The sequence below is a fragment of the Odontesthes bonariensis genome, chromosome 20, assembly GCF_027942865.1.
Source record: "Odontesthes bonariensis isolate fOdoBon6 chromosome 20, fOdoBon6.hap1, whole genome shotgun sequence".
NCBI classification, from domain to species: Eukaryota; Metazoa; Chordata; class Actinopteri; order Atheriniformes; family Atherinopsidae; genus Odontesthes; species Odontesthes bonariensis.
Window position 1 is genome coordinate 28019971 of NC_134525.1, and position 14820 is coordinate 28034790.

A 14820-nucleotide genomic window follows, 5' to 3' on the forward strand; every position below is an offset into this window, starting at 1 on the left:
TCATAACATGCTTTTTCTTCTCTCATTAATACTGATGGTGTCTTGTATGCTTTATTAATTTATTTGTTTTGCTTTAAAGTTTTGAAAGCATCCCCTGTTCTCCCTACCTTGAGGGGTGGCATATGAGAATTCAAAGTCCACAGCACTCACTCCAGCATTCTTTCTGAGGTTATCCAGCCAACCCATTGGTAAATTTCCATAAGATAAGCAGGTGAGACAATTTGCAAATGTAGCAATTATGTGTGAATGTATGCAGTGTTCACACTTCATAACTAGTTCAAAGTTGATTCGCCACTGACAGGCCACTGAGCTAGCAGGGAGTATGTTAAAGAGGCACGCATGAAGCAACTATTGCGGAACTCATTGTTCTAAACAATGATGCTGTCATCACCGAACTGACTCCACAATGCCTGCTTGATGTGTGTAAGGACACAGTGGTGTAGGGCTGATTCTTCTATGTTTGGTATGTATGAATTACAAGGAAGAGCAGCAGCAGGTTGAAAAGGATATATTTTTTACTTTTATGAGGCACAATTGACAGCAAACTTCATGTCATAACACAAATTCTCAATCAGTTTAAAGTCTGGACTTTGACTCAACCTGCCATATAATGGTTACCTTGAAAGTGTGGCTTGAGCAGGACAGTGGCTTGCAAAAGTGTTCACCTCCCTTGGTGATTTTCCTATTTGGTTGCATTACAACCTTTAATGTATATCAATTTTAAAAGATTTTTTTTGTAAAAAAAGGAAAAAAAGCAGTGCATGCACACGTTTTCACCTCTTTAAAGTCAGAACTTTATAGAGCTACCTTTTGCAGCAAAAGTCTCTTAATGCATCTTTCTGGGACATTGCCACATCTAGCCACTGGGATTTTTGCCCGTTCTTCAAAGCTTAATTGCTCCAGCTCCTTCAAATTGGACGGGTCCTCCTGGTGTACAACAATCTTTAAGTCATACCACATATTCTCAATTGGATTGAGATCTGGGCTTTGATGAGGCCATTACAACACATTTAAGTTTCCTTTTAATCCGCTCGAGTGTTGCTTTAGCAGTATGTTTAGGGTCTTTGTACTGCTGGGAGGTTAACCTCCATCCCACTGTCAAATCTCTGGAAGACTGAATTAAGACTTCCTAAAGAATTTCCTTGTATTTAGCATCATCCAGCTTACCCCCAATTCTAACCAGTTTCCCAGTCCCTGCCTGTGAAAAACATCCACACAGCAAGATGCTACCCTGCTTCACGGGGGAGATGTTGTTCTTCAGGTGTTGAGAAGTGTTGGGTTTGTGCAAGATATATAGTTATCCTCATGTTTTATACTCATCTGATCAGAACTGAGTGTCTGAAATGCTTTTTGGCAAATTTCTCTGTAAGCAATGGCTATTTGTCTGAGCACTCTTCTGTAAAGTCTAGCTTTGTGGATCGTGGTCCTATGGAAAGATACACCAGTCTCTGCTATGAAGCTTTCCAACTCCTTCAGGTTTACCTTTGGTCACCCTGTTCTGATTTATGGCCTCCATGCCTGCTCTGTAAGTTTTTGTGGACAGTCCTCCTCAGGAAGATTTGCTGCAGTGCCACATGCTTTCCATTTTTGCAATGATTTCTTCAATGGTGCTCCATTTCATTTTCAATGTTTTGAAAATTTCTTTTGACCCAACCCTGATTTGGTCTTTGTGGTGTCACTTGCTTGGTAGTGCCTCTTGATTAGGGATGTTGCAGACTCTTAAGGCTGAGTTATACTTCTTTTAACTGCCCTTGCGCTTTCTTCTTGCGCGTATGTTAATGGCTCGAGACGTTTATACTTCATTTAGCTTTGCCGGCGCTTGCATGTGCTGCGTGGCGATTCACCGCCAGGACAGTAGGTGGAGTAGCGGGTTTTTTCAATGACAAGCCTACTATGATGAAAGCAAATTCACCGCCAGGACCTCTTCGAGTGATTCATGCTTCTTCTTCTTGTAAATAGCCGGTATTTTGTCAGATTTTCAACACCTTGGGGGTCTAAACGACTACTTTCTCGCCTGAAAATGTTTCAAATGTTGCTAAAGTTATATATTTACAGAGTTTATAGCTTAAGCGAAATCAGCTTTTCAGGCCGGCTGATTTCGGCTCGGGCAGGAGTGAAGTGCACTGTGTGTAAACGCTCTGCATGCTGTCTGATCGATGAGTATGCCGTTTTCAAGTAGTAGGCTTGCGTCTTTTCTTGCGTGAAGTTTAGAAAATTGAGGTGACACACGCAAGCTCGCAATGGGGGGCTTGCAACCGCGCAAGGGCTTGCGTTTCTTCTTGCGTCTTGCTTTGCGTCTTGCGTTACCGACTATAAACCAGGCTTTAGTCCTTTCAGAACAAGTGCATATAAACTAAAATCATGTACATATTCAACTACTTTAACACCAGATCTTATGTTGGGGGCTTCATAGCAAAGGTGGTGAATACATATTAACTCACCAGTTCTGTTTTTTGTTGTTAATGTTGTTTTGTAGAAATTTTATAGAGATATCTTTTTCCTATCTCACCTTACCAATTTGGACAATTTTTCATAGATTTAAAATCTAAAGGTATTCCACAAGGGTTTGCATATATTTAGGACCATTTACCTTTTTTTTTTATTTTGACCAATTTCCAAGGCTGACAAAAACCATCCTGATAGCATGATGTCCACTTTGCCCACCTATAAGCATTTAAGTTGCAAAATACAACCTTTTCTGTTAGCAACAGCTGTGCACAAATGGTAGCAATCTCTCATATTGTTCCTGGTTCCTCAACATCACTTGAGTAGTTTAAAATGAAAAAAAATATGCTTAATGTTAATAAGAACCATTTAACATTGTCTGCTTAAAACACTCTCTGCAATCTGATACCTACTCACTGCTATAGAGCATTTTGTATGGATTTAAGCTTCTCTGTGTAGTGTGTCTGAACAGCAACAATGGCATCACATATTGCATACTATATCAGCTATTTCAGTTTTCATATCAGTTTCATTGTCTTGTAAAAATTGTTCTTAAAAACATCAATCTTGCTCAATATGCCAGATACATCTTTACTAAGAAATTAATCAAGGTATCTTTACAGCACTGGGTCAAATCCAGTGTTTGTATTGATGAACAAGATATCAACTGAATTTTATATGAAAAGTAGTTGTTGTTGGTATGTGTAGCACTTTTTACATCAAGCTTTGAAATTAGCTCTGGCTAGTATGAGCTTTTAAGCATCTTTTTCTTTTTTTCTTCCAATATTCTTTAAACATGTGGATGATTTGTGTCTCAATGAAAACTACAATGATTTAAAATACAATTTTGGTATCAATGAGGACAGTTTATACTCTGTCTTCTCAGATCCTTTGCCCGGCTCTCTCAATGACAGTATTTCATATTCTTGTTGAATGCCACCAACTCACAGTAAACCGTACAGTGACACTGTTACATGTCAGCTGTGACATTTCTGTCTAAGCAGAAATTTACACCGCTGGCTGAGCCTTGTGCAGTCCTTGTCTTTGGCTATCTTCCACTGAGCAAAGAAAAACTTTAATTTGCCCATCTTAGAAATAAACACCAGCTTTATTACTCTAACATTATTTCATGGCTGGAATTGAACTGCTGTGTTGTGATTTTTGTCTTTTATGGTTTTAGTACTTAGACTGGGGATAATAAACACGAATGAGCTGTGTCTCATTTTACTTGTTGGGATTAAGAGACTTCATTTAAGCACCTCTGAGATGAGATGAGTGGCTGGAGTTCACATGAGCAATTAATTCTAGATGCAGTCTTGCACCACCTTGATCACCATCCTCACCCCTCGGATCATAAAAAAATATTATCCATTCTTCTGTACTCATTTTCAAATCAAATTAATATGGTCATTGAACCATAGGGTTATGGGGACATTTACACCCTTCACTGCCTCTTTATCTATTTATGTATTCATTGGCTATCTGCTAAAGCTTCTTCTGTTATGACTTTGAACTGTCTCATGTAATTTTCTCTGTCTTCTCCTGTCATGTCTATACATAGCTACCGATCCTTGTATCATCTGTGGTCAGTCTTTACTTTCTTGAGTGGACGGATGTGTTCAAGCCGGTTAAGTCTGGCTACAACTGCCATGACCGCAGCCTGAGTCTGCCCTACATTGACCCCAACCATGAAGTCATCCCCTTCCTGATGCTGCTTAGCCTGGCCTTCGCTGGACCAGCCATCACAGTAAGCATCACTGACACTACAGAACATTTTAAATTGACCATGTTTGAGCATTTTAGTTGCTTGAAAGGGGTCAGTATGGCACACATGCACATTATATGCCTGGGATATAGTAACCCTGGGATTTATACAAATGTATTTCCCAGTGTTAAGATTATTTAGCAAACTAAGCTGGTGAAAACTCATAGGGTCTTGTAGCCAGGGGCTATTGGATGTTTCTTTGACATAACAAAAGCAAAAAATGCACTATAACATGTAAAAACAAAGTGAACACCGTACAAGCACTCAAATAGCACCCAAAGCTTGTTAAAACCTTGTCAAATGAACAAAGGACTATTTAGATGTTTTATATGAATACAGTTAACATAAAAAGGAAAGGAAACATTACTGTGACACTCACTGTGATCCTGTTTCTTTGTGACTGATGTTTATAGCTACAATCTGCAGCTACCTATATACACTATACAGGTAGTTACCATGACATAGAGGGAAGAACAACAGTGACAACTGTCACAGAAGGAAAGTGAAGCTCGAGAAATAAGAAATTACAGATTGTGACATAGTGCTTCTAATTTGTCCTGTAATTCCTGTCTGTGTCTTCTGACACTTTGGCTCAATGGATTCAGTGCCTTATTCAATGCCCCTATTTTGAACAGGCCCATCTGCACACTGAATTTCCTTATTTCCCTTAATGATTAGAACACTGAGGTTAATTGCACCATATAATAGAACTACAGAGAGGAGCATTTCCTGATATCAGCACACATGTACTACCAGCTGGGGGACTGTGTTAAGGCTAGACTGGGAACCCATGTGCAGCCCACATGCCCCCTGTTTGACCATCTTGAATCCTTTGCTGGTGCTGTGTTCTTGTGCCATAACCAGTTCAGCTTTCAACCCTCTAAGAGTAGGTTTACTTTTCCTCATGCTAGAAAAACATCTGGCCTGAGCAAATCTTATGTAAGTGGAAACATCTGTTCCCAAACCATCTCTTGGTTGTTTGAACCTACCTCTAGGGGTTTCGAGATTTCTATAAAGTAACCCTCCACAGAGCAGGGAGACGCTTTGTCTTCTCCACAGTTCAGTGTTAGTCTATTAATTAATGCAGTTTAGTATCTTGGCATTAGCAGTCTATGTTTAGAAATACTTTCCAAACAGGAGTTGGTGTTTGTGAAAGTTCTTTAAGATGCTGAGTTTTTCTAAATGTTGACTAGCATTTATAATTACTTGTGCAAAAAGAATCTTTTAACACTATTTCCAGAATGGTCTCTAAATACCAACTGGTGACATTTAAACATCAATGAACCTTCGTAAACACAATTACAAACAGTTATTTTAAATCTTGCTCAATGCAGGAAGAATGAAAAGAACAATGAGTTCAGATGTACACTGCTGATTTGACTTCAACATTTTGAAGTTTTTAATTGGTTTCTCCAGGATTAAACAGACTTGAAACTACACTGACACTGTTTTTTTTAAACGCTCAGCTCCATCTAGACCACGGCATGTCATCACAGCATCCTGATGTTTGTTTGAAAACTCATTAGCTGATTTTGTTTTATATACACTATATTGCCAAAAGTATTCTTGGCACTTCGAGTCTTCGCATGCATATGAATTTAAGTGACATCCCATTCTTAATCCATAGGGTTTAATATGACGTTTGCCCACCCTTTGCAGGTGTAACGGCTTCAACTCTTCTGTGCAAGCTTTCCACAAGGTTTAAGAGTGCGTTTATGGGAATTTTTTACCATTCTTCCAGAAGTGCATTTGTGAGGTCAGACACTGATGTTGGACGAGAAGGTCGCAGTCCTTCTCGTAGTCTCCGCTCTAATTCATACCGAAGGTGTTCTATCGGGTTGAGGTCAGGACTCTGTGCAGGCCAGTCAAGTTCTTCCACACCAAACGCGCTCATCCGAGTCTTTATGTACTTATGTACTTTGTGTACTTATGTACTTCATGTTGTAACAGGAAGGGGCCATCCCCAAACTGTTTCCACAAAGTTGGGAGCATGAAATTGTCCAAAATCTTCCTTTCCTGGATACTAAGGAGAGCCAAGCCCAGCTCCTGAAAAAAAAAACACACCATAACCCCCCCCTCCACCAAACTTTACACTTGGCCCAATGCAGCCAGACAAGTACTCCCCAAAACCCAGGCTCGTCCATGAGATTGCCAGATGAAGAAGCGTGATTCATCACTCTAAAGAACGCGTCTCCACTGCTCTAGAGTCCAGTGGCGCCGTGCTGTACACCACTGCATCCAACACTTTGCATTGCACTTGGTGATGTATGGCTTGGATGCAGCTGCTCAGCCAATATGAAGGCCACATGAAGTTTGGAGGTCAGTAGCGAAGTTGGAATGCACTGAGCTCCTGAGAGCGACCGATTCCTTTACATGTTTGTAGAAACAGTCTGCAGGGGCTTTTTCCATACTGTTTCGAGGCTTTTGACTTGACTTTGACTTTGTTTTGACTTGACCGCATTGAATGTTTTGTTTTTTTTCATTTGATGGTAGTCTATATATATGCTGCTTCCTTTACCACACAACGTTATCCTCCTTGTTGGAAATTGTGTGCAAATCCTTGTGTTCAGTTTGGAAAATGGTTGGCACAGATTGCAAAACTCAAGACATGGAAGTCTGTGTTGCACAGTTCTTAAGCTCACTGAACAAATCCAAATTTCCAAACTGAGGCTGCATACTCACACAACCCATGTTTTTAAAGATTTATTTGACCAGATATAAGTCAAAGATAGACCACACTCTTCTGGTCTTTGGATTTCAGGCAGTTCTTGCAAATCTCAGATATGTGCTTTGGCTTTGAGAAGAGTCAGGCATAGCCGGCAGCGGATTTTTAATGCTCTACTGAAAATCCACAGAAAAAGAAAGTGAAGATCACAGAGAAAAATAACAAAGAACTCAAAAGGACACCATATGAGAACGAAACAAGAAACGATCCGACAATGACCTCTATGGCCCAGTCGTGCTGCTATGCACTATTACATAACGTAAGAAAGATCAGGCTGTTCCTGACACAACAAGCTACCCAGTGGCAACGCGTTTGGTTTTTTGATCTCCCGAAAAGGAAACATGTCACATCTCTGTTCATTGAGCTACACTGACGACCTGTTGCTGCTCGCTTAAAATTCAAATCACGAATGCTTGCCCTCAAAGTTATATCAGAGTCTGCTCACACTGACCTCAACACTCTCATACAGACCTGTGTTACCCTTCAGCTCCTTTGTTTCTCCATGGAACATCATCTGGCCCTGCCACCCCATGAGCGCAGCACTCTAGAATATTCTCATCTATGAGATGAGAACCACCACCCTGTTGGTGGAATGACCTACCAACTGCTACCAGAACAGGGGTGCCCATCTCTACTTTCAAGAACTCTTGAAAACTTTTCTTTTCTGAGCGTACCTCCTGTAATAAAAAAAACCCCACAAACTATACTTATTATTCACTGTCCCCCTGCTGAACTGCTCTCTTCAACTGCAATGAACTAAACTAAACATAGGTGGTTTACTTAACAGAAAAAAACAGGGAGGAAACTCTACAAAATAAAACAGGAAGTAAGAAAAACTGATTCACAAGCTGAAATATCTGACAAATTAACTAGAATTCAAAATATACCAGAAGACAAATAAAAGAACCCACCCTATAAGGGATGGATCCCAAATATCCCAAAACAAAACAAAAATAAAGGCAAAAATGGGTCAATGAAGGGAAAAGTGAGGGAAAAGTCCAAATGAAAACAACAAAACCGGTCCAGAAAACTGGGAAATGGCCAAAAAGGCTAGTCCAAAAAGGCCAGGTAGAGACCCCTACCAGGGGCTGAGCAGGGAAAAGACTGGTCACGGAGAAGACCATCCAGGGGCTGGGCAGGAGGCTGGAGGAACCGGTAAGATAGGGGTCCTACCTGGGCCCGGGCATGGGGCCAGAGGAAATGGTGAGACAGGGGCCCCACCTGTGGACGGCAGGATATAAGGAGACGAAGGAGCAAAGTTCTTTCAGGAGGATGGCCAGACGGGTAACTGAATGTCCAGTTAAGACAGAGCAAGGACCTCTCTGGTGGACCGCCAGATGACCAGCGACAGAGGAGCTGGGACCTCTCTGGCGGATCACAAGACATCCAGCAACAAAGGAGCAGGGATCTCTCGGGCAGACAACTGGGTAGACAACTGGATGTCCAGCAACAAGGTAGGAAGGACCTCTTGGGCGGATGGCTAGACGTCCAGCGAAGGAGAAGCAGGCATTTGTCTGGCAGACAACCAGCGACGGAAAAGCAAGGATGTCTCCGGTGGACATTTGGACCAGGAGCCTCTCATGTGGTTAGCAAGACGTCAGGCAAAGTAGATCTGTAGCAGGCTGTAGCTTTAGAGAAGGTGAAGGTTCCGACTCAGGCTCAGGCTGTAGCTGAAGCAAAATTTCTGCCGAGATCTTGAGCTGTGGAGGTTGGTGCTCAGAAAGGTTGGTTCTCAGAAGGTCGCTACAATGGAGACTAAAGCTCAGGTGACCGGGAGGTACCTGCGGCATTGGTGGTGGCGAAGACTCATGAGCTGGACCCAGGACAAGAGATGTCTGCTGCTCGGGAGGATTTCTGTGACATCTGAAGCTCGGGAGGATGCTGTAAACTGCTTTAACCATAGTCTCCAGTTTAGCCAAACCTGGAAATGGGAGGAGCCAAAGACTAGTCCGCAACAAACCATAAGCTAAACAGAAACCCTCAGCCTCTTCCAGGGCTCTGAAGGCTGAACTTAATGTTTTGATGATTTTTAAAGCTACACTGAAGTAGTGCTGTGCGATATTACGATATATGTCGTAGTGCGATATAAAAATGTCTACCGTACAATATAACCCTCTATTGTTTGTAACGTTGTTTTTTAAAAAATAAAATTACACGTTGTATGAACAATGAATGAAGGCTAAATGTAACTGCAGCAATGCTACCACTTAACGTTAGCATTTTTATGTCACCTGCAAAGACTCATTTACTGCAGGGCTAAGGGAGCATGCATGGATACAAACAACAACATAGCAAAAGCGGAGAGCTTGGCGGAGAGTACCATGGAAAACACAATGGAAACAGAACCCAGGGAGGAATTGGTGCCGAAAAGAGGGAAGCAGAATTCCATAATGTGGTTTTGGTTTGGATTTAAAAAGTCAGACACCGACCAGACAACGGTAATTTGCAAAACATGCCGCCAACAAGTCGTTACTAGCAATTCGAACATGTCTAATCTGTTCTTAAAGACATGACATGAAGAACAGTACAGAGACAGCGTGAAGATGCGACAAAATTACCTCAAAACCACAAATGACGAAAAAAACACACCAAACGAGCCTGAAAGAATCGTTGACCAAAGGTATGCCCAATGACAAGCAGTCCTGCAGACACCGCAAAATCACAGACGCCATTGCCATTCATTTCATATACACATTTATATATATGTGTGTATATATATATATATATATATATATATATATATATATATATATATATATATATATAATTTAAAAAAAATAATCTATTTCGGGATATATATCGTTACCGGTATATAAAATTATCCATACTGGGATATGAAATTTTGTCCATATTGCACAGCACTACACTGGAAGTCTACCAGAGTGAGCCAAGCCACAGGATCCCCAATGACCGAATATACCAGCACTGAGGAGGCTTACACTGGGAAGGGGTCTGAAGAGGTTGACGCAGGAACGGAGACTGAAGTGACGGACGCAGGAACAGAGGCTGAAAAGGCAGACAATGAGGAGGCAGACGAGATTGGCATCAGGGAGACAAGACAAGGCTGCCTGGATCCTCAGGTCCTTCTGGGATGTCTCCCCATGCTGAGCTGGGACCAACTCCTGCTGTGACTTTCAGAGCTGGTCTCACTCTGTCTTCTCTGCCTCCTGGTAGAAAAACTCCAGTAAAGAAACCATCTCTCCTCACTCAACCTCAAACTAAGCCTCTGGAGAGGCCAGATGGCTATGTCAAGGTTGCCTGCTGGGTCTATCTTGGTTGGCTCATTCTGTCATGTTTTGTATAGAAGTGGACCCAAGTGCAGACAATGAAGAGAAGAGTTAGGCATATAAAGCAGATGATCTTTTAGAGATTTTTCAGTGCACAATGGAAAATCCACACAAAAAGAAAGTAAAGATAGCAGAAGAAAATAACAAGGAGCACAGAGGGACACCACATGAGAATGAAGCAAAAAACAAGAAATTATCTACTTAATAGCTGAAAATCAGGAGTATCTATACACAGAGGGAGTAAATGGAATGGAAAACAGGCGAGACAATCAGAAACTAAGGATCAAGTGTGAAACAAGAGGGGAAGTAAACTCAACAGAAAAAACGAGGGAAACTCTAGAAAGTTAAATAGGAAGTAAGGAAAACGGATATGCAAGTGAAATATCTGACAAATGAACAAGAATACAAAATATACCAGAACACAAAATAACAGGACCATGCTTCTGAAAAATGGACTGCTACAGTATTTCTCCTTAGTTAGGGTGAAAGCCTCCATCATTGCCTCAAATCTTTAATGGTTAATTGAAAAATAAGAAACACAATTGTTCATAAGCACTAAATACTAATACTAATTATACAGCTGACTGAAGTGTGCACACCAGAAATAATGGGGCATTGCACTTGTAGTATCAATCAAAAAGTTTGAACACACCTACTCCTTATAAATGATTGGGTAGATGTGTCCAAAATTTAGATTGGTAACATACATACAGTAGTGTGAAAAGAAACATCAGTAATTGGGAAAACCATGCATATGGAATTCTCCCTCACTCTGAAAACAGACTGTAACTAAAACACCTCAAACTTAAAATTAAGGGTAGTTTTAAAACTCAGCAAATGTCTCCAACTGAATCGCAACTTCTCCCCACCATGGTTTTGGCCTCCAGATACCAACATTCAAAATGAAAGAAATGCAAAGATATGAACATATAAAAACTCAAATAAAAACTTTTTATCCTTAACTCAATTGGATGCCAAACTGCAAGCCAGTAAACAGCTGATTCTATAGTGATATGTATTGTAACTTTTGGCAGACCGGAACAGAGAATTAATGCTTGTGTCTTCCCTAAAGTTCCTAATCTAAAACGAAGGCAATGAAAAGCAGTGAAGGTGTCTTAGCAGCATGAGTGAAAACTCAATTGTCTGAGATATATTACAACTCCCTTAGAGATCAGTTTTTTTTTTGCTGTCCTCTGTAATTAATAGATTATGGTTCCTTCTATGAGCTCATAGCACATTTTTCCCTGAGAGTTTGTTGTTTGTTGGGGACTTTTGTGCCCCCACCTCTAGATGCCTCTCGCATTATGTTGAGTATTCAAGCACTTTTGAACGTCATTCAATGTTAAAGCTGCTGCTCACCCTCCAAGCTTACAGTAACAGGAATTCAGTTCCAGTTTAGGCTACTTTGAATAAATTCATGGAATCTCGAGACCATGCTGGTGGAGTTGCTTGTTGAATAAATATTCTGTCAGCAGCAGTTTGGGGATGAAAAAAAAAGAAAAGTTTGTGCTGCTGCATTGATTTTTTTTTTAAGCTGCTGAACTGACAATCACCACAGCTTCTTTCCTGCTCCTGAGTTTGTGGGAACTTCAACAGGATTCAGTGTAGTAAATGCAAGATAACCATGTTTTCTGGGTGTGTTTGAGGCTCTCTCTCAACCATACCCATGTATCTAGACTTATATAATTATAAGGATGTGATTCAGTATTTTTAGGTATTAGCAACAACAATGTTGTAATTTAATGTTGAATAGTGAATAGTTTTTCACTATCTTTAACTGACTATCAACAACAGTATATTGTAATAGTATTCAGTATAATAGTTAATCAAAAGTTCAGAAAAAAATTTTTGTGAACAAATTTTATGTAAGACAAACAATGCAAAAATGTGAAATACATACAATGTGAATAGAACCAAAGGTATATATTTCAGTTTCTGTCAAGACCTTACAGGTTTCATGGGAGTTTAGCTCATCCAATATACAAAAATATCATAGAAAAAAGGAGTGGAGGGGAACAGACCTACTCAATCACTCAAAACAATGAACCGCAGGCCAAGACCAAGTCACAGTCCAAGCCAGATGTACAATTTAATCCTCGGGTTAAATCCCAGTTTGTAACCAAACCAGATGAAAAAAATCCCTAAATTGCCACAGTTAATTAGTGCGCTCCTCCCTCAGGATACCTATGGAGCCAGAGATGGATACCTGCACATGAATTCATTTGGAGTTTATCTGAACAACTTTCATGTCATTCAGCTCATTTTTTTTCAGTCGCAAATTATATAATCATTTGCCCAATTAGACAGGGAAGCAGACTATTAAAACTGTAGGTTAATTAATCAGATGTATTAACATCTCACAAAAGCCAGGACAAGGCCATATCCCTGGTGTATGTTAGGAAATTAAGGAAAATGGTTATTGTACTCTCTTTTCAATTCAGTATATCTTGGGAAGTTGTGAGCCCCTTACTGTGGCTGTCAGGTCCTCTGACTATCATTAGTACCCAACAAGTGCTCTCCTTGTGATTCTCATCGGCCCCGATCCCATCCGTGTCAATCCGAAATGTCGGACTGCTCCATGTCGTCCTCCTCCAGTCGTGACACATCCCCCAAGCCAATGGTGAACAGCTGGCAGCGCGATGGCGGTCCCTCACCAGCCTCCTTCACCTCAGGAACTGTGCAGCCTAACGTGCTGAGGTGAAGGTGCGTTGTTCACCGCTGATCGTCATCCTCAGGGTGGCCGGGTAGATTAGAAAAGACCGGATGCCTCTCTTGTACGGTTCCTTCATCACGTCTCTATACACCTTCCTCCTCTCACTCGTGAATGCGCTGTAATCCGCATAAAACCATATTGTCCTCCCGGCCTGTATGGGAGCCTTTTTCCTCGCCTCGCTAGCCCCTTGCAGGATGGTGTTGCGGTCCTGGTACCTGAGGACTTTGAATATCATGGTAGCCTGACCGTTGTTCTTGTTACTGCGGATCCTATGGGCGCACTCTATTTGAATCTTGACGTCGCCGAGCGAAGGGATTCATTTCGGCAACATGTCTTGTAGGAAAGTGATTGCATCCCTTCCCTTTCTGCCGGTCGCACGTTGTTCTGCGGTCTTGGTCCTCCAGCGAAGCAACTTTCAGCTGCATCTTTTCCAGATCGGAGGTGTTGTTACTCACTTCCCTTTTCATTGCTCTCGTCGCTTGTACACAATCTACTTTGTCGACCAGTTCCTTGACTGTTTCCATGTGGGCTTCCACTTTCCTCTTCAAGCTATCTACGGAGTTTGTCATTCCGTCGATAGCTCCCTGAACAGCCCGTGTCACCGCTGCTTCCAATCTATCTTGTTGCCTGGCTAACGCTAGCTCAATGGCCACGCTAATGCTACTAGCAATGTTAGCATCCATGCATTTGCCCTCCTTGCGTTTCGCTGAAGGAGTTTTGGCTGGTGATCCGCCCGGTTTCTTGTCCCCTGACATCTCCTACAACTTTACCAATTCAGTAAATAGGCTACGGTTATCAAATGTGTAACCTGACTAAATATCAAAATTGAGGGATAGTTAGTAGGAGTTCTAGTGCCCTCCGACCATTGCGTCTGCAGGTCAGCACGAGTCCCTACAACCTTTGTTGTTTATGTTCATGTCAACTGACCAATCCAGTATTTGTTATCCACTTGTAGCGTCAGGTACTTGACAGTCCATATGTCCTGAAAGGAGACAGGTGGAAACATGGCCCTGGGCCTCTGGAAGTCGATAACCATTTCCTTGGTCTTGGAGACTTCTTTTTAGCTGCAGGTGGTTTGATTTTCACCATTTCACGAAGTTTGCCATCAGGTCCAATTCAACTCGATTCAATTCAATTCACTAATACTTTATTAAACCCTGAAGGGAAATTATATTGCTGAATTATTCATTATCAAAGATATGCTACTAACAAAACAAATTATAAATCATTTGACAAAAATGTAGAAAGTTTAAGTGTAGCAGAGAGGAAGGTATAGTAGATATCTTCAAAGGTTGCTATCAATGGGTTGGGGTGTTTTGTAACTTGGCAACAACTTAGCACACAATGTCACACACAACATTGGTGGGTAACTCAGGGGAACTCTCTCTGTAAACAACATGGACAGGAACTCGGAGCCAACATTTCAACAACTCCCCTGTCTGCCCACACAGTCCCAAAACCGAGTAGAGAGGCGGCAAAGTTGCTCATGCAGCAAGCTCTCTATGAAAAATTATATTGCCTTCCTTATAATCCAGCCATGTCCTCATAAGGGGTCCAAGCTTGACCATTCCATCCGCCAGTGATCCCAAACCTCTCAATACAATCAATGGAAGATATGGTTTAACCCTCTTTAACCTTTCTCTCCACTCCATTCCCGCTCTGCAACCAAGACGTACTCTTTTCAACTCATCTTGATTTGGGGGTCTTATTCCAGGCATTACTTGTGCTTTGAAAAGCTCAGTTAGCTGCTCCAACAGGTTAATATAAATTGTATCACTTGACATGTTTGGACGTGGCTTGGGAGAGAGATATCTGAGAATCTCTGCTCGACCGCTGCCCCTGTGTCCCGATCCCAAATAAGCAGGAGAAAATGGTTGGATAGCAA

At 41.4% G+C, this 14820-nt stretch overlaps 1 protein-coding gene across 3 annotated transcripts in view; it reads left to right on the plus strand.

Moving 5' to 3' along the window:
• The window catches only part of plppr4b (phospholipid phosphatase related 4b), a 49563-nt gene that overhangs the window by 15639 nt on the left and 19104 nt on the right, over nucleotides 1–14820 (plus strand). For all 3 annotated transcript variants that reach the window (XM_075452760.1, XM_075452759.1, XM_075452761.1), the window contains one exon: nucleotides 4007–4192. In XM_075452760.1, coding sequence (XP_075308875.1) covers nucleotides 4007–4192 — 186 coding nt within the window. The remainder of the gene's footprint in view (nucleotides 1–4006; nucleotides 4193–14820) is intronic.